This window comes from Zingiber officinale, chromosome 4A, assembly GCF_018446385.1.
Source record: "Zingiber officinale cultivar Zhangliang chromosome 4A, Zo_v1.1, whole genome shotgun sequence".
Classification (NCBI taxonomy): domain Eukaryota; kingdom Viridiplantae; phylum Streptophyta; class Magnoliopsida; order Zingiberales; family Zingiberaceae; genus Zingiber; species Zingiber officinale.
This window is the reverse complement of record NC_055992.1, coordinates 58,908,074-58,928,461: the sequence shown is the minus strand read 5'-3', so window position 1 is coordinate 58,928,461 and position 20,388 is coordinate 58,908,074. Positions and strand designations below refer to the sequence as shown.

General features: G+C 36.0%; 1 protein-coding gene across 1 annotated transcript in view; it reads right to left on the bottom strand.

Annotated features, from left to right (window-relative positions):
* The window catches only part of LOC121969945 (MACPF domain-containing protein At4g24290-like), a 73,350-nt gene extending 54,064 nt beyond the window's left edge, over positions 1–19,286 (bottom strand). Inside the window, exons 1-4 of the mRNA XM_042520279.1 lie at positions 18,982–19,286; positions 18,436–18,836; positions 1,011–1,249; positions 428–629 (exon numbers count right to left, since the gene is read on the bottom strand). Of these exons, the coding sequence (XP_042376213.1) occupies positions 428–629; positions 1,011–1,249; positions 18,436–18,690 (696 nt within the window). The 5' untranslated portion in view covers positions 18,691–18,836; positions 18,982–19,286. The remainder of the gene's footprint in view (positions 1–427; positions 630–1,010; positions 1,250–18,435; positions 18,837–18,981) is intronic.
* Positions 19,287–20,388: the final 1,102 nt, after the last annotated feature.

The window sequence follows — 20,388 nt, the reverse complement described above, 5'->3', positions numbered from 1 at the left end:
GTATTTCATTTATGCTCGTATCTCTTTAAAGGTTAAATTTATTATGGTTGAATCTTAGTACACTAATTTTGATAACAATCTAAGAGGAAGAATTTGGTATTCTATTAAGATTTTGTTTAAAAGGATGTATACTTTATATAATTATTTCCAATTCTAGTTACAAATTTACAGTCAATGTAAGATCAGGGACCTAGAGACTAGATAGTAGAAAAGCTATGAATAAGCAGATGTTCTAGTGCAATTCTTAATTCTAAAAGTTCATGAAGCTACTGAAATGCATGTTTTTCATTATTACATATTGCTCTATAAAGGATTTCCTTGAATTATCAAAGGATGGTACTTAAGTTAAAATAGTTGACCAACCTTAGTTATGTGTTTTCAATAATTAGAACATAAAAAAGAGTATATCAAGAAGTGAGATGAACACCTTAACTTTCCCATAGGTTTCTTTAGAAGACATGTCATATTCTCTTGAAGTCTCTTGAAATCTCATATCTGCCAAATCTTTCAACATCTTTTGAACTTCAAAATGTTGAAGGTTGGATGAATGTTGTTGTCGAATATAGATTACATCCTTTCCTCCCATCTTAACACCAATTACAATATGAGTGCCAAATCTTTCAATAAACCTTCAAGAAAAGAAAAAGGATGTCATATCTCCTAAGAAAGATAATGAAAATCAAGTTTAAGCTTTCTGCTATTTTCATTTGATATTAGCAACTCAGTGGATTGAAATATTAAAATCAATACTTGCCTTGAAATTGGAACTATGACCCAGGAGAAAATTCTAAGTTGTGTCCAGGTGAATGAGTTATTTCAAAACAAAAACTAACAATACTCATGAAGGGATGTTGATAAGTTAATTTTAAGTGCATAACTACTGGAGGGTGATCTAATAGAACAATTAGTTAGATTTGTGTCAAAAGAACATGTGCCTGAAAATTGTATCTAAAAGAAAAATAAAGATTTGTTTTCCTTTGGATATTTATATGCAACTGAACACGTCTAACCTTGCCAAAGCAGCAGGGTCCCATGTTGATGGAACTTCATGCTTAACATGATCAAGAAGTACAATCTGAGATTTTGATAATGCAAAAGCATATAGGGTAATAAACCATCCATCAAATGCCAATGTTTTTGTATTTGCTGCATCTTTCTGCCAACAACCAGTAAAGTCAAACATATTGTTGAAGAGACCAGATGGTATTTTACCAGATAATGATAGTTCCTGGTTGAATTGCTCAGACATCTGCAGAAAATTCAACAGAAAAGTAAGAGATAACCAAAGAAGGCTAAAGTTAATCAAAATGCATCTTCAGCTAACACAACCAGAATGTGTTTCATATGAAAACTGGATACAAACAGTAAAGATGTACAAAAATATCCTTAGATCAAGGCTCCACATCTTGGTTTTGGTACTAATCCCAAATGGTACTGAAATGGTGACAACTCATATAAACAATATCCTCAGTAAGATCAAGGTTCCACATCTTGATTTCAGTAATAATCTAAAAAGGTATTGGATTGGTGTCAACTCGTATAAACATAAAGTATGAAACATGTAGACCAACATCGCAGCATGAATTTATTTTATACATTCTCGCAGACATAATCTCCATTATTCAAGCAACCATACTATTTCTCTCATAAAAATCACATATTGTCAACTATTTCCTTCAAAAATTGTAATATTCACTTTTTTATGATTTGATATTCATGTTTACCCTATCAAATTGTGTATAATCTATCAACTTGTGATTTCTGCAAGCCTGGCCAGCTTTCCATAAGTCCTAGGCCTCAAAAAGATATCAAAACTGATTTTTATCAAGTTGCAAACAGACGAGAATTGGAAGGCAATGTAAAATTTTCAATTAATAATTGTTGCTAATCAACTTATATTTGATTTTCTTGATGTGGTACTTTTAGTTGTTTGAGAATTTTATCATTGTGAAGGGAAGCCTTGGCGCAAAGGCAAAGTTGTTGTCGTGTCAATTTGTAGTCATGGGTTCGAGTCACGAAAACAACCTCTTGTAATGCCAACTGTGTACAATTGACCCAATGTAGTCCGGAACCCCACATTAGCATGAGCTTCATGCACTAGGTTGCCCCTTTTAAGAATTTTATCACTATGAAATTACAGGTTTTAAGCAGCTAAAATTTAATAATTGAAAAAGAAAATGGGACTAGTTTCATGTTCTTAGTCAAAATTTCTTTCAACTTAATAGTATGCGAGTTACATATATAATTTGTTTCAATCTGAATATCCAAATTCTATTTAAAGTTATTATTTGTTATTTTTCTAAAAAAATAGTTAAGAGTATAAAAGTTGTTTAACCTTTTAGAAAAAAAGACAATCAAAATTTTCTTTCCAATAAACTAAGTCATTATTTTATGAAGAATGAGATTAAAATAGTTTTTCAGTTAATAAGTTTTTCCTTTTATTCTCTATATGAGATAGTTATCCTTGATTGTTTTATCAATTTTGTCCCAATGTCTTCGTGAGTTAATTTGGTATTGCACCGATTGATATCAAATTCTAATGGTTTGTGGTTCAGTTTTGCTATTAGTTACTTCTTTGTTCACTATGTATATCGTTGACCCTCTTCTCATCCACAACTCCAACTACTCTCCTTTGATAGGGTTTCTACACCCTCTTCTCATCTCCATACATCATTGACCCCTTCACCATTCAATGAACTAGATATGAGCACCTAAATCAACTAAATCAAACCAACCTTTCAAAGACGCTTCTTGAATTGACATCGACAAAAGGTCACCTAGTCAACATCACAAGCCAATCTCATTGCATGAAAAAGATTACTCCTTGAATTTTTAGTTAATTAATTTTAGCAACGGATTCCATCCATTAAACACACAGAGAGAGAGAGAGAGAGAGAGAGAGAGAGATTTGTCAAAAAAGATATTCAACTCAAAGAAATCAGCAACTGATAAAGGAAAAGTAAATTATCTATTAATAAAAAAATTTTAAAAATGAAGTAGATCCATAGCCACCTGTCGCAATGCTTGTTGCTCCTCCAACATATTGTCACACCTATGTTGGTTTTTCTGCTTAACGCTCCACCTCATCCATCTCACTAGTCACTACCATTTGTAGGGTAGGATTGAGTTCTTGCATGCTTGTTATGGCACCCACAACAGTCATGGTAACTACAATCTCCTCCATCCATCCTCCCAACAAACTCACCTCACCCTCCACCACTACTACCATCATCATAGCAGAAGCTTGGTCCTCCACCTCTATCATTGTCTTCTTACTTTAAAAGCATTAGAATACTCCAGCCCCTCATTGTTGGCACCTCCTTAGGGACTCAATCACACCGCCTCTCATAACCACAATACCCAATCAACAAGGCAATTATTTCATGCAACTCCCTAAAATAAGATTTGCTTTAATATTTTGCAATTTAGCAAAGATTTTTAAATTTTAATCCTAAAAAAATATCGTTGCTATTAGAAAACACTAACTCTTAAGAGAAAAGTGGAAGAATGTTGTTGCCTTCACTTTTAAATTTTGTTGTTCATTATTTTATTCATTTTTGTTCAATTTTGCGCTTAACATTCTCACTCTTTTTCTACTGCTTATTTTTATTGTAAATGGCTTTTTGTAAAGGTTCCTCCACCACTATAAGATTTCTGTGAAGGATAAAATGAGTGAATTTGTGAAAGGTATATACGCCGTGGAGTAGGAGTGCATGGGATTGTTGAACCACCTAAAATAATTGTCTACTTAATTTTTTACAATTTTTATCTTTACTATTTTTGTTGTGCTCATATTTATCTTTCTGCTGCATTAATCACATCTTCTTTCACGACTATACTCACTATGTTCTTTTCATCCCAAGTTTGATGCTCATATTTTAATCCAATTTTTTTATTCCTCTATTCATCACCCCCACCCGTTTATACACAAAGCAATATTTTGTATTAACTTGGATGCCGCATTCTCTATTAACAAATATTTTTTTTCTAAAATTTTGAATTGCCAAAATAAATCAAATCATTAAAAATGGAATTCAGGAATCAATTTGAAGTAAGTTCTGATATCTGATAAACGCGGAAATTAGAGTTGTGTGGGTTCAAATCGGGGTCAATATGGGTTTAATTTGGCCAATTTATGGCCAGACTAAATTTTAAATGGAATAAACTGATTTAGTCAATTTAAAACGAAATAGAAATTTTTTAAGAAATTAGGTTGTCTCTCTCCTCTTTCCTCTCATGATTTTCTCCTCAAGCACGTGGCTCTTATTCCACTTGCCAATATTTTTCTCTTCTTCCACGCGCCAATCTCTCCTCCCCTTTGTTCTTCTCCTTCTCCCCTTCTTCTTCTAGCACAAGTCTAGCACCAACAGCTTTTTTTTCCTCTCCTTCTAACCAATACAACAACTCTTCTTCTTCCTCTTTTTCCCGTAAACAACCACCGACAGGTGTTGGCTTCTTCCATCCACCTCTAAGTGGGTCATTTTCCTTTTCCTTACTCTCTTCCTACTTCTTGCAACCCCTGCATTTGTGATGCTATTTTTTTTCCTTATCATCGTTGCACCTCCATCCAGCTATTTTTTTCTTTCTCGATTCTTTTCTTCCCCTCCTCTATCTCCTTCTGATGTACACATAGCAACAAATACTGTTGTTGTTCATCACACACAATGTGTTGTGTTATTGTTATTGTTCATTGCAGCAAGTGTTGTTGTTCACCACAGTATTAGCCAATTAAGGGTAAGAAATTAGTGAAAGGTTGCATGGTGATATCGAGAAATAATTGATTAATTTGGACTAATTACAATTTATTATATAGGTTTGATTGGCCTGAGCAATCCATATCCACGAATCTACCTTGTTTCGTTGATTAAGGGGTCAGTCACATGCATGAATGATTCAAAAAGATAGTCAATGGGCTACACACAATGGATGAACACATTAAGAACAAGGATCTCATCAGCTATGCACTAAAATATTTTCCTAGAACTACCTTATGAATCAGCAATGGTAGATGCATATATCGAAGGATCTATCAATCATTAAATTAGATAGATTTGTCTATGAAATGAAATTACATGAATAGGCTAACGTTGAGGAAGCCCAAAAGAAAGCTATTATTTTGATTAAAGGTAAAAAGAATGAGCAAAAGTCAGATTCATCCACCGAACATGACGGTGATGAAGACTCATCAAGCGAGATGGCTCATTTTGCAAGAAAGGTGATGCAAAAGAGCAAATACATAAGCAAGAGGGATGTTAAAAATAATGTTTAAAGATCCAAAGAAGGCAGCTCATCAAGCGAGAAGGCTCATATGTGTTTTGAGTGTAATAGGAAGGGACACTACAAAAGCGAAAACCCAAAACTCAACCACCAAGAGGAGAAAGGAAAGAAAAAAAAACACTCAAGGCCGCGTGGGATGATTCCTCATCATCAAAATCATCTAAAGACAAGAAAAACTTACCTACATGGAAAGGCCAACTAGCATTGTTGGAGAATACTGATGGAGAATTGATAACAACCATTTTGACACATTATTTTAGCTCTTCTACTTGACGTTTTAATCCTCACGTATGCTTAAATGTTGATCCATATTGTATTTTACGTGCAAGGGTTAATTTAGAGCTTCATTTCAATTTCTCTACATTTAGGGCATTATTTCTTAAATTTTGAACTTTGTTTTGTAGGGAATCAAAAGAGAGTGTCAACTGGGGTCAAAAGAGGAGCTCGGAGCACATTAGTCTGTCGCGTCCCACTCTTTTGCTCCCCGAAACTCGATTAGAGCCTTCCCCCAGGGTTAAGCACAATCTGGTCATGCTTCCTAGCACGGCCCTGGCATGACGCGGCTCGAATAAAAGGGAAAAAATTCACTTGGAGGAGCAACCAATTCCAGATCTAGGGCAAGCTTCTTCCCCATCCTCTCCACTGCACACCTCAAGAGGAGAGACGAAAGGGGATTCCCTCTATCATCTCCTTCATTCCGTTCCACCCTCCGATCCATCTCCATCTTCAGAGACCATCTCCATCTACTGAAGAGAAGAGACGAAAGGGGATTCCCTTTGTCATCTCCATCTCCGACCGTCATTGCTTTATGTAAGCCGTTTCTAACTCATTGCTTAGATCTAAAAATAGAAATACATAGCATAGAAAAATAATAAAATCAATGAATTGTTCATCACATAAATCTAGGATTCAAGGAACTTAAACTAAAAATGAAGACCGTATATCTCAACTAAAAGAATTAATATCTTTAGAAAAAGGTAAAAATTTCTTAGTATGGTCATAAATAGTCAAAGGCTAAATTATAATAAGACTGGACTAGATATGAAACAGTTAAAAATGCTCACACTTCTATTATTTCTAGAACTCTAACAAAAAATAAGAAACATATAGCAAATGGATACCCAAAGTATATTTAATAAATCCAATTGGACCCAACCAGTATTGGGTTTCAAAAGATGTTTTATCTTACTCTTAAAGAGTATTTTGGGTGTGTCATTAAGATAGGATAATTCTATCCTAATTGACGGCATATTAAGTGGATGGATTTATATTAATATTTATTCATGATCGCATATTTCTATGATGATCAAACCTATTTAAGTCTTTTAAAACAGATGGAAGATACAAGCATTAAAAAAAATCTATTGGCCTAAGCTTTTGTTCACTAACAATAAACAAAATAAAATCAATCAGTCAACCAATTGAAACATTAGTTTAGTTGACTGATTCTCGAATTAATCCTTTTATCCTTTAAAGGTCAACTACTTAAAGTAATCACTTGATTGGACCTTATTAGTCGACTGCACAATAATTAAAACAAGTGTCGCTCAAAAAATTATGAGTTGCGCATTAAACAACCTAGGTTTCGAAGTTGGCCCCTCTACCATATTCTCCAATCTCTCGAGCTCTAAACCCTAAACCAACCTTCCCACACTCGATTTCTTATCGGAGCCTAAACTCAAATATGAATCATATATAGCCTAGATAATGCACAATCTAACTCAAAAAAAAAAATCAATTATTTTTCTTCTCAACTGGACACTAATCCTAATTTTCTTGGTTTTGTGCTTGAATTCTTTCATGTGTCAAGTTGGAAGAGTCATGAAGGTTCATCTCATATAACTAATACAAGACACAAACTCAAGATTCCCTTCCAAGGATCCTTGAAAGAGATTCCAAGATAAGGTCTTTAAATTAATCAGTACTCAATACTTGAACATCGTACTCTTTATCAAATTTTGTCATCATATCATTGATATCGTTGTATGATATCAGTTGCAAAAGATAGTCTACAATACTCGAGACTATCAATCTATTTGTGCAAATATTTCTACAACATGCAACAAAGCTGATAGTAAGATGCATAGACTTTAGAATTCATGGAATGCAAGGAATTTGATTGGTCATTTGTCTGTTTTCCTGATATTGATGAGTCATTCTCTGAGCCCTTTGATGATAACACTTTCAACTCTTTATACAACCATTATTTCCATGGTCATAAGGCCCCTGGCACTTATGTCTTTTCTTCTAAACTTTCTGCATCAAATAACGCATTCTATAACTCTCACTGCTAAAGTTCTAGCCAAAGAGAGGTTGTCTCACCTCTTAATGATTTATGCTTTAGAGCACGGGATGGACCTAGATATTACATTACACCTTTTAGGTCCGTCATCTATTATTCAAGTTTCATTAAGGGAAAAGTATATATGCCTTATGGGCATATCATCACTTCATCTTGTGGTATATAGGCATTACCTAGAGCATCCTACAACCTCTATCTCCACATTATAATCACTAATCAGATTGGAGTTCCCCAAGTCTCTTTGGCAAGGATGACAACCAGAGATAGGGAGGTCATATGGAAGCCAGGGAGATGACTAACCGCAAGGAGGAGGAAGAGGAGGCAGACCAGATAGCACGACAACCACAACTCATTATGTTTGACTGACGGACACATATCTGAGGAAAGACTAGATCTTTAGAGTGTCTAGTTGAAACTGGACGAGATCTACAATATGATGAAGAGGTGGAACTTAGGATAGCAACCCCCATCACAAGATTAAATTAGGGGTGCCCTAAAGTAGTGTATATTTTGACTTTGTGACCTTGACTCGTATTTTATGTAGTGGATAATGCTTACATGGATATTGACATATTAAACATGGATACTGATAGTGCATTAATTTGATGTATATTAAGTTTAGTTTTTGCATGGTGTTAATTATAAATGCATGCCATCTAAAATGATAAATACATTTTGTTTGTTTATTTTTATGTTTCATTTTGACAAAAATATCAATTATGCAAACTAAAGTATATTGTTACTAAAATAAAGTTCTCTAATAGAGAATGACTAAACAAATGTATTCACAATTTTAGAAATTTTTAACTTACAGATATTTTTTAATGAATTTTCTAAGTTGGCTACAAGGATTTTTTTAGTTGCCGGTCCCATTCGAGTGATATTGGAGCAAGTCAACTCCTAATCAATCGAATGCCAAGAATTTCATAGTTTTTCTTATTAATTTTCAAAAATTTGTATTTTGTAGGAATTTTTCCTTAGGGGGAGTTAAGAATTATATATATATGTGTGACAAAGGAGGAAAGATTTAAGGAGTCCAAAGTTAAAGATTTTTTTTTTGGCATCTTCTAATTTTTTCACTTTAAATTCTTCTACTTAAGAAGTTTGAATATTTGTACTTTTAAGTTTTTGTCTTGACTTTGAATGGATGACTAAACATCAAAAAAAAACAAGATTTGTTGGTGCAATAGTGATTTGATAAGGTTGGCAAAGATTAAAGTTAGACCTATATTATACTAATAATGTGTCAAGTATGCAAGTGCCCATTGAAGTCTTGAGTGGGTCGAGGTTGACAAAACATTTGGGATGGTCTTTTATAGATATGAATAATTAGGGATGCTCTTTTTATTTTTATCAAAAATTAATTAGGATTTTATTAGAATACACCGAGTCATTATTCTTATGAAGCATGAGTATTATTGTCAATTTATAAAAGAGGTTATGATCTCATCTATTAGAACACTTTTTCAATTAATAAATTTCCGTTTAATTCTCGATGTGAGATCATCTTTCTCTACGTGAGATAGTTGTCCTTGTTTGCTTTATCAATTTTATTTTGACGTTCTATGAGATTTGAGTATTCAATTTGGTGTTGCATTGCAAATACTGAATGCTTTTTTTTAAGAACGATTTTGCACACATTTTTGTCCCACTTTTACCATGCATATTGTTAAGCGCCATATGAATAAATCTATATGTTTTCCTAACTGTTTTAGGTGCAAAGAAGGTATGGATAATGAGAGTGTCCCTTGGAGCTCATCTTCAAGCTTCTAGGTGCTACAAATGCCTAAGGGTACTTAAGTAGGGTAAGCATCCCTTACTGTAAATTAAATAAAAACCACTCCCCCTTCCCATATTTCTGCATTTCATTCTTGATTCGCCTCATTCAAAATGAGAATTGATTCAAAGTAAGAAAGGGTAGACCAATAGCAAAACTCTTTCTTTCTCAAGTTTCCACGAGAAGGGGACAATCTGCCCCAGCTTAGCGAATTGCATCCCTTTACTGCTCCTAACCATTCTTGCTAAGTTTGTCTACGAAGCAAAGTTGTTGCCACACAAACCATCAAATATGAGATTGGGCCCTTTTCTTTGATGGAATGGCCCACACCAACAAAGGTTAACATGCACGATGTGCTCCATTTGTACGAATCACATATATACCATGCACAACCAGATGTAGAGCCTGAACTAACAGAGCAACACAGGTGCCAAATCCTAAGAGTCTCAATCCACCTAGTGCACCAACCACATGGTATGACAGGTACTCAAAGACATTATATTTGTATCATTCATATCATACTTCATATAGTATCAAAGCCCAACATCAAATTCACACATGGTTGGCTTTATGGTTCATTTTCACCTTGATTAAGTAAATGAACCATGATCCACAAGAGGATATGAGGAAAACAAAGTCACATAACAAGTGTCAATATAATAGATAGTTTAAAGGGTTTCTTGAACAGGAAACAATAATTGAGGATAGAACAATAATAACAATTTGTTACTCAACTATTTGAGACTGAACATTGATTTTCTTCTATAGGAATACTTCAGTAAATAGGATTTCTTGGCATTGCATCACTCAACCACAAAGGGTCCAACTTGAAATCAAGTAAGTTCCCAATGGAGAAAGTATAAAGAGGGAGTGAAAGAAGTCCGTATACAAATTGTTTACAAGCGCAAAGGAGGGAATAAAAAATGGAGCAACAGACTAGTTTTATGAAGTTGAACACACTCAAGCACAAGATGCGAGAAAAAGAAATACCATGAAGAAAGTTTGAAAGATGTGAAAAAAAAAATCAACACGAAACTTACAAAGTCTGCATGGTTAGCAATGATTGCCTATATTCAATATAGCAAGGAGTCAATACATTAAGTCATCAACAGACATACATGATGACATAAAGCATATCATTTGCCCAAAATGGTTTGCTCCTTTTATTGTTTCTAAAAAGTGGACAAAATCAATCAATCAATTCACCCAATTGAACCAAATGTCAATTCCATATGATTCAACCCACAAACCTGAACATTAGGAAAAAAAACTAAGAAAAATGGAAAAAGATTGGAACTAGTAAAACTGGTTTTTTATTTTTACATTCCTATTTTAAACATAGATATCAATATATTGTTTTAGTGCAGTGGTTAAGGTTATCATCATTTAACCAATTGGTCCCAAGTTCAAAACCTCCTACTATTATATTCTTTGTGCAAATTTTTTTAAAGAAAAAAATCAATTATGACAATTTTTCATAGAAAAAAATAAGATTGTCTAGATATATTTTATGATATATATGCTATTTATATTTTTCAAATAATTCATATTAATTTTGATCATGATCATCACCCTCAAGTCATGTGCTCCTCAATTATCTGTGAAACAAAAACATAAATCTTATCCTCCATTAAGTTTTATGCAAGGGCATATCATAATACTTAATGGATCAAATCAATTTTTGTTTCATTAACTAATTTTTGGGGTTCCCCTCTACTTCTTACAATTTCACTACACAAAATATTCTTTGTTCCATTTTATTATATATTAGAGATACACCTACTTGCTCTTTAAGATTAATATTTTTCTCCTTGCATCTTTTTTAATAACTTCGCACACCACTAAGCATTCTCATTAACCATTTAAATATTTTGATCTTAATAGCTCAATACTATTGTTCATAATATAGCAAACCGCATCACAATTCAAAAACAATTAGCCTATGAAGCACATAAGGATTACACAAGACTTCTAGAAGCTCCTCTCCATTTGGATCACACATTTATTATTTATAAATGATATCTTCATCAACAACTAATTGAAACATAGCAGGAAAAGAAGCCAGACTTACATATGGTATTAGTCAACCTATAAAAATGTTATGACAAAATCTTAAGAGAAATTATGTGACGAATTCTAGAAAAGAAAAGTGTTAGCGTAACATATATTCAAATAATTAATGTTATGTATGAGAATATAATGATAAGAGTGAACACTCAAGGAAGATTAACCTAAATGTTTCTACATCAAGGATCTGTTGGACCCCGTGGTGTTTTGATGTGATCAACCAAGTTGGTTAGGTCCTGCTTTGTGTTTGATCCCTGTGTCTGAGTGTGCAGGAGTTAGAAGCACAGGAAGTCGAGCGGAAGACGCAGCTAGCGAGAAGGACGGCACGGGAAGGGAGCCGACAGGCTCAGTGCGTCCGAAGGACGAGAGAGTTGCGGAAGAGTACTCCGGTGGGCGTGAAGAGTGTACGCGGCGTTCGAGGGTCGTTAAGCCGGGACGGAAGGCTGCTCGAGGAGAAGGCCGAAAATTGGATTCGGGTGAGCCCTATTTCGGTTGGCCGGAATCACCCAAAAGAACGAAGCATCGGAAGCCCATGCAAAGGAGCTGGAAAAAGGAGCTGTGCTGGAAAATCCAGCTCAAGGGGCCTTCAACAGTCAAAGTTGACCGTTTGCGCAGCGGATAAAGTTTTATCCGCTGACCAAGCTAGAGGCGCCTTGAACCCAATTGGAGGCGCCTTGGACTTTCGGGATAAGATTTCCAGGACCTATATAAAGACCCCTGGAGCTAGGAAAGAAACAACAACTCAAGCAATCATTGTGTAGTCATTCCTAGCAATAGTTCTAAGCTTCTAAAGTGTAAAAGGCTTCTCCGCCTTCAGCAAAGGAGATTTTTCTACTGAGCTTTTTCTACTGCCCTGGATTAACAACCTCCTTGGTTGTAACCAGGTTAAATCCTGTCTACTACTTAATTTCTATTTCCTTGCTTGTTTTTAATTTATTACTATTGCTTTTCTGAGTTGAAATCCGAGGAGGGTATAGTTAATTTTTGTTTGCAGCAATTCACCCCCCCTCTTGCTGGCCTCCGCTGCACCAACAATTCGCCTCAGAAGGACTAACCGCCAACTGAAGCACTACGATCAAGACGATGGCCGGAGCAAACATTCATCCCCCGAAGTTCGACGGAGATTTCGCTACATGGAAGCGAAAAATGGAGGTATTCTTTAAAACAGACTTTGATATTTTAATTACTATGAAATATGGTTTTGCAGCGCCAAAAGATAAAGAAGAAAACACATGGAGCAAGAAGGAGCAAGCCGATTTCGTTGCCAATGGAAAGGCTGAGTTCCATCTACTCAGTGTACTGCCACCACAGGAGGTAAGTCGGATCGGAAGCTACGACTCAGCGAAAGATCTCTGGGAGAAATTCCTGGAGTTTCACGAATGTACCTCTGAAGCGAAGCTGGCGCGACGCGACATCCTCCGGACACAACTAACAAACCTCCGGATGAACAACGGTGAGAAGGTAGCGCAACTCCAAGCGAGAATCAAGGAGCTGATAACGCAACTAACAAACCTTGGAGAAGAAGTAACCAACCAGGATTCCATCCGATACGCGCTCAATGCCTTCCCGAGGACTTCAGAATGGGCGTCCTTAGTAGATGCTTACTACATCTCTAAGGACTTTGAGGTAAGTAATTTAGAACAATTGTTTTCGACTTTTGAACTTCACGAATCTCGAGTTGCAGAGTCCACTGGAGTAGAAAAAGTCAGTCAGAACATTGCATTAAAGGCAAAAGTAAATGGTTCTAACTCCGAAGCCTCATTCGACGAATCCGAAGCGGCACTACTGGTAAAACGTTTCAATAAGTTTTTCAGTACTAATAAATTTAAATCGCAGAGGCATCATCGAAAAAAGAGGACAGTTCGTTGCTACAACTGCAACGAAAAGGGACACATCAAAGATGACTGCCCAAAGTTAAAGAGAAAGGAGAAAGAAAGGGAAAAGTCAAAATACAAGAAACCAGAACCCTCCAAGCACAAGAACCTGAAGGCTACCTGGTTAGATTCGTCATCCTCTGAGTCAGACATCGAAGAATTCTCGGGGTTAGCGATAATGGCGAACCATCAGCCGGAAGAAGACTCAAGCACCGAGATGAGCATCGATGAAGGGGGAGGAACATCAGAAGAAGAGAACAGTAGTGAAGGGGGAGCGTCACCAGATCAGGTAAGTAAGGTATGCAATCTAACCCCGACTCAATCTTTTAAATTTATTAAAGCTCTTTCTAAAGAATTAAATAAATTAGAAAAAGAAAATGAAAATTTGAAATCAGAAAATGAAAATTTAAAATTGGAAATTGAACAATTGAAATCAAATGCATGCTTAAAGATAAATGTTTTTCCAAAATCAAAACTTAAAATTTATGGAAAATTAAACTGGTATATAAGGAAGCATCAGGGTCAACTTAGGAAAATTCCTAAGAATTATATACCCCCTAAGTTTTTGACTAATTCTGTAGGAAGGAACCTTTATTGGGTTCCAAAATCTTTAATAGTTTAGATTTCTCTTTTAGTTAAAAGCTTACAGTGAGAAAATTAAACATTAAAATTTTTTATGGAAGCTTTGTCTAAGGAAATGGTTGTTGCTCCAATAACCAAGAAGGCCTAGTGCCTCGCCACGACCTGGAAGCTAAAATATTGAAAGAAAATGTTTAATTAACCTTCTGAAAAAGCATTAAAAACAAGAATTAAATAATGCTTTGAAAGTTTATCAAACATTTTTTTAAAAGAAACAAAAATTTCTTTTACTTAGAATTTTTTTTTTTAACTCTAACTTAAAATTTTTTTGTTGTTAGAATTTTTTTTTTGGAGAAATTCTAGAAACTTCATTTGACTTAGAATTCTTTTGGAACATTCAAAAATTAAGATTAACTTAGATATTTTTTTTTAATTCTAAAAATTCATTTTTTCTTAGAAAATTTTTTTTTATGCTTAGTATTCTCTTATCGGTACTCCATTTTTGCTGTGATCAAAGGGGGAGAGAGAGGTACAAGTTTAGGGGAGTTAAGTTTAAGGGGGAGTTAGGAAAATTATAATTTTACCTATTTTTTTAAAAAAAAATGTGTTGCAATTTTATTTATTGCAAAAGTTATGCTTAACTGTTTAGTTTAGTAATTTTTCTTTAAAATTACTTTTTATGTCTATTTTTTCCCTAACTTGAACTTGGGTTGATGCACATCAAAAAGGGGGAGATTGTTGGACCCCGTGGTGTTTTGATGTGATCAACCAAGTTGGTTAGGTCCTGCTTTGTGTCTGAGTGTGCAGGAGCTTAGGAGCACAGGAAGTCGAGCGGAAGACGCAGCTAGCGAGAAGGACGGGACGGGAAGGGAGCCAACGGGATCGGTGCGTCCGAAGGACGAGAGAGCTGCGGAAGAGTACTCCGGTGGGCGTGAAGAGCGTGCGCAGCGTTCGAGGGACGTTAAGCCGGGACGGAAGGCTGCTCGAGGAGAAGGTCGGGAATTGGGTTCGGGTGAGCTCTATTCCGGTTGGTCGGAATCACCCAAAAGAACGGAGCATCGGAAGCCCACGCAAAGGAGCTGGAAAAAGGAGCTGTGCTGGAAAATCCAGCTCAAGGCACCTTCAACAGTCTTGAAGGCGCCTTCAACTTGAAGGCGCCTTCAAGGCTTGTTCAAGGCGCCTTCAACAGTCAAAATTGACCGTTTGCGCAGCGGATAAAGTTTTATCCGCTGACCGAGCTGGAGGCGCCTTGAACCCAGTTGGAGGCGCCTTGGACTCTCGGGATAAGATTTCCAGGACCTATATAAAGGCCCCTGGAGCTAGGAAAGAAACAACAACTCAAGCAATCATTGTGTAGCCATTCCTAGCAATAGTTCTAAGCTTCCAAAGTGTAAAAGGCTTCTCCGCCTTCAGCAAAGGAGATTTTTCTACTGAGCTTTTTCTATTGCCCTGGATTAACAACCTCCTTGGTTGTAACCAGGTTAAATCCTGTCTACTACTTAATTTCTATTTCCTTGCTTGTTTTTAATTTATTACTATTGCTTTTCTGAGTTGAAATCCGAGGAGGGTATAGTTAATTTTTGTTTGCAGCAATTCACCCCCCTCTTGCCGGCCTCCGCTCACCAACAGGATCAACTCTAATTATTTATCTTTTTACATTAATTATGGATAAACTCATTGGACATATCTAAGAATCATTTTTACAAAAGGGAGAGAGATGTCTAATATAGAATACAAACAAAATGGTTGAAATGGAAAAAAAAAACATTAGATGTTCTTTTCTATCATAAGGTACCTCTAAAACTTAAAGGGAATATCGACAAAATAACCATTAGATGAGCTGAATGTTAGGCTATTACTCTAACACATGGGTAGAAGATGAGAGTCACAGAGATAAGGATGTTAAAGTGGTTGTGTGAGTATACGAGGATGAACAAAATACAAAGTAAGAATATTCAAGAGAAAGCTAGAGTTGTGCCTATTGAGGGAAAATTCTAAGAGACACATTTAAGATGATAAGGACATATGTAAAACTATGATAAATCCGCATATTAAACGAGGAAGACTAAAAAAATTGGTTAACAAAAGGATAAAATTTATTTAAATATAAATGATGATATCGTAGGAGATAGAACTCATTGGCGTAGGAGGATCTCTATATAACGGACCCCACTTTGTAGAATAAGGTTTGGTTATTATTATTATCGTTGTTATATCTTTATCAAGGTTTAAAACTTGAATCATGTCAAAGTTTTGGTCCTTGACTAAAACGATATTGTTTTGGTGTCGATGTTCCAATATATGGTCTTAGTCACAAGTTAGAGATGGAAGAAAAAAGGACAAAGATGATAAGGCAAATACATACTTTAGTTCACACTTTAAGTCCCATCTAGAATAGTATAGTTTTAACATTATCTTTTATGAACAAGCTACAAACAAAACATATTATCTTAATTCATCTAATCTATGATGGCAAGGGGTGACAAATGTTGACATAACATAATACTCATTGATACGATTGACACATTGGCACAAAAGACAATGTGTGCCAAATACGTATTGAGTTTCGATAATTTATCATAATAATATATTTCGATCATGTCGCTTGGCATAAAAGGAGAAAGATGATAAGGCAAATACATATACTTAAGTTCACACTTTGAGTTCCATCTAGAAAGTATAGTTTTGACGTTTTCTTTTATGAACAAGCTAAAAAAAATATTATCTTAATTCATCTAATCTTGAATTGTGTAGTACAATGGCAAGGGGTGACAAATGTTGATATAACAAAATACTCATTGATATGATTGACACAGTAGTACAAAAGACGATGTGTGTCAAATAGTTTTGAGTTTCAATAATTTATTATAATAATATATTTCAATCATGCCACCTAGAATGCTACAAGATTTCAAACAATGATTTTCATTAATATTCCAAATCAATATATTTAGAAACACCAACATGAATTTCATAGCTATCCATCTTACTTATAAGATTTGGGTAAGATAGATAGAAGCGAGAAAAAATAGATAGCATGACAAAATGATTGAGTCAGAGGAGACTAGGAGAGAATGTTATACCTTTTATGGGGTTAAGAGAAGAGAAGTAATGCCATTATATCAAACTCATAGCCTCCGCTAAGGAGATATTGTAATACCAAGTTGAGAAGGAAAATTATTGTATTATATTATATCATCACAAAAACGAACATATATATAGCTACTAGGCTGAATTGATTATTCAAGGATAGAATAAAAACAAATTATTCTTACTATCATTTTTATGATACTAGTAGCTAATTCATAAGAGAATACATCATATTATTTATTTCTAATAAAAGTAAATTCCAAAAATGCCAATTACCTTTTCAGCAAACCTATTTTCCTCTATTTTGTTGTAGGTTAAATCAACTTCTTTCTCTTAATTTGTTCATTTATATGATCGGTACTTAAAACTTATTTGGGAATCACACTTGGAATGCAAACTCTTAGACTTTGTTTACCCCACATGGTGGAGAGGAGAGGGAAAAAGAAGAGAAAGGGAAGGAATCCATTCAACATGTTTACCTTGCCTTTGCTGACAAGGAGGAGAGGAAATAGGAGGGGCAAGGTTACACTCGTCGAATTCACAATCACCCTAATGTCAACTCTGCTTAACATCAATGACCCCCGAGGTTACTTTAGTAGCCTGCTTCTCTCCCAGCTCAGGCCAACGTCGACACTGTCTGAGGTTACCTTGCAGCCTACCTTTCTCATAGCTTTGCGTAATGTCAAAGACCCAACTTGCTCCCAATGTTGCTTGACATTGGCAGCTCACTTCACCTCTATCTACTACAGCTGCATCATTTAATGTGCATGTTGACAACCCAACGTTCCTAGCCAATGACCTGCTCACCCCTCTCCACTTAGTGTGACTTCATCATTTGGTACACATTGGTTGCGCATCCTTTTATCCACCTTAATAGTGTTTGTAAGGCGCCTACAAGTTGATGATGAACCACAGTCTCACCGCACTGGGAATCCGGTACTAGATATGAAGGGTGAACATGGTATTTTGTCCTTTTTCCACTACTTTAGTGTCTTGTGCACGATTCTGGGTGGACATAATTTCAAGAAAAAATCACTCCATGAAAAAGAATTTTTATTCTGTATTGAGTGGGGTAAACAAGAGAGAACTCCTTGAAGTAGGAGCTCTCCTCTCCCTGCCAATAGAAACCACCCAGTAAACAAGCACTTAGAATCAGCAAATCAGGCTTCCAAATCAGCATTAGATAAAAAAAAAATTAAAAAAAAAAAAAAAAAAAGCAACAGCTACATGAAAACAGTATATACTTTTTTGGGAAGGATATAGTTGTTGAATAGCTAATGCTAATAGTAGAAGGATGAACTAGTTGCAAAGTTAAAATCTCAGGTAAAATAGTAAAACTTTGTAAGCTCAAAGCGCATCAACCAACTAACCAGAGATCTTGAACTCTAAATTAGCATAAACGAGTTTAAGCTTACGATCTGGACACTGGATAGAATGATTTACCCAAAAGATAAACTCAACAGAAGTACCTGTTGAAATGACAGAACGTCTGACTTGAATCGTATCCTCTCTCCTTTGTCACATTTTATGGATTTAGGAACACCTGAAATAGTCAAGCCACCAGGAAGAACGACATCGTGAATCTCAGTATCGTCAAGCTCAATCAAACTTAAATTTGATGAGTCCTTGCAGTGCTTCAAACGAATATCTGACGTTATGTCATATCCTAATCCAATAGCCTTAATCGCCTCATCAACTCGCAACAATAAACTCTTAGGTGTCATTCTCTATCATAACAAACAAGCTCAAGTCGATGTCTTTGCTGAATGCGAACTCCCCGAACTCCCCAATCGTCTATTTCGTCGCAGTTCAGTTTCTTCAAACCAATACTCCTTGCAGAACTCCCCAATTCACAAATGAGGTGCCAATCCTACACGGAACACCAAATTCATATCTATTTCAAGCTACGAATGAGATCGCTAAAAAAAACGAGATTTCTCCGTGTATGTGCGGCCGCAGCTCAAGTTAATCACTGCCCCCTAAATTAGTCACTTGCGCCGAACCCCGAAGGTTACCTGAATTTCTCCCCACGGATCTCTCTGATATTAAGCTCCGATCCCTGAAAACCCCGGTCGACAAGCAGCAAACTTTGCGCTCGATGGCACCTCCTCAACACTGCGTCAAGTCCGTGGTTTTCCGGTGGGTGGGTCTTGCGTAGCGCTGCTTCCGACAAGTCGAGCGCACCGACGAATGCCTTGCTATTTCACACCAAAATTTTTGACCTCGTAGACAAATTTTTAGGTCGCCATCGGTCAAAGAACGTGGAGGTGTTCAATCGGGTGTTCGCTTTAACGTGACGTGACCGATGCGAACGCTACTCCGGGATGAACTTTGAACCAACTATTCTCGAAGGTTGGGACGGTCAATATTTTTAAGTCACGGAAATCCGCCCGGATCGTTGTATCAATTTTGAACAACAAAAATTTTAAAATATTTTTAATGATTAGATTTGACCCGTCGAATTGGTCCGTCTCGTTAAATAATTTAAACGGATTGAATTAGAAATTTATCAACTCAAGGTCATCGTGAACCGACCCGTCTAAGCCCGCAATCCGCATGGATCTACCCGCGACGGGCTTAGGTTGGCATGCAGATTGAGAACACGTGTAAACTATGTTTTACGTCAATTAATTATCTTTTGTTATAATTTTAAAATAAAAATAATATTTTTCATCCCACAATTATTTGTGTTCATTTATATTTAAAATACATATTTATGGATATATTTGATTGATGAAATCTTTCCAAAATAAAATATTGTCAAATGTTGAAGATATGAAATATTTTTAAAATTTTTTTAAAAAAATTGATGGGTCCATGGGTTGACCCGCCAAACCCGTCCCGCTATGGACTGACTCGCCCCGCCACCGATCTGACAGATCTAATTATATATGAAGAGAATTGTTATGTTACGGATAATTTTTTACGGATTGTTATGGACTACTCTCATGTCGGATCCATATCAATTGTTTTATTTTTAAAAATATAATTTTTTTCTCTTTTATTTATTTTTTTCTTTTTTCTCGCCAAAATTACTTGCGCCATGCTCACCGCCCCTCTTCGCCAACCGCTGGTTACCTACCTACCACAGACAGCCTCCGGCTGCCTGAACCCACCTTAACTATAGCCTGGGGGAAGGTGAACCCTTGGAGGATCGTGGCATGGATTCCAGTCGCGATCTAGCTCAATTGCTGTTGGATTTCAACCGCGATCCGACGCGATTGCAGCCGGAATCCGGTGTTATTGATGATAAACTCAATAGCCAAGTGTCCTGTACCCTCCTCGAGTCCATCTACCTCAACAATCTACATCATGGCTCCAACATCGCCAATCTGACGACGAAAGAACCGTAACTCTACACCTGCAAGTTCGACAAGAAGCTCGAGGGCCTCCTGAGCGATAGCTTCGTTACCAGAGTTGAG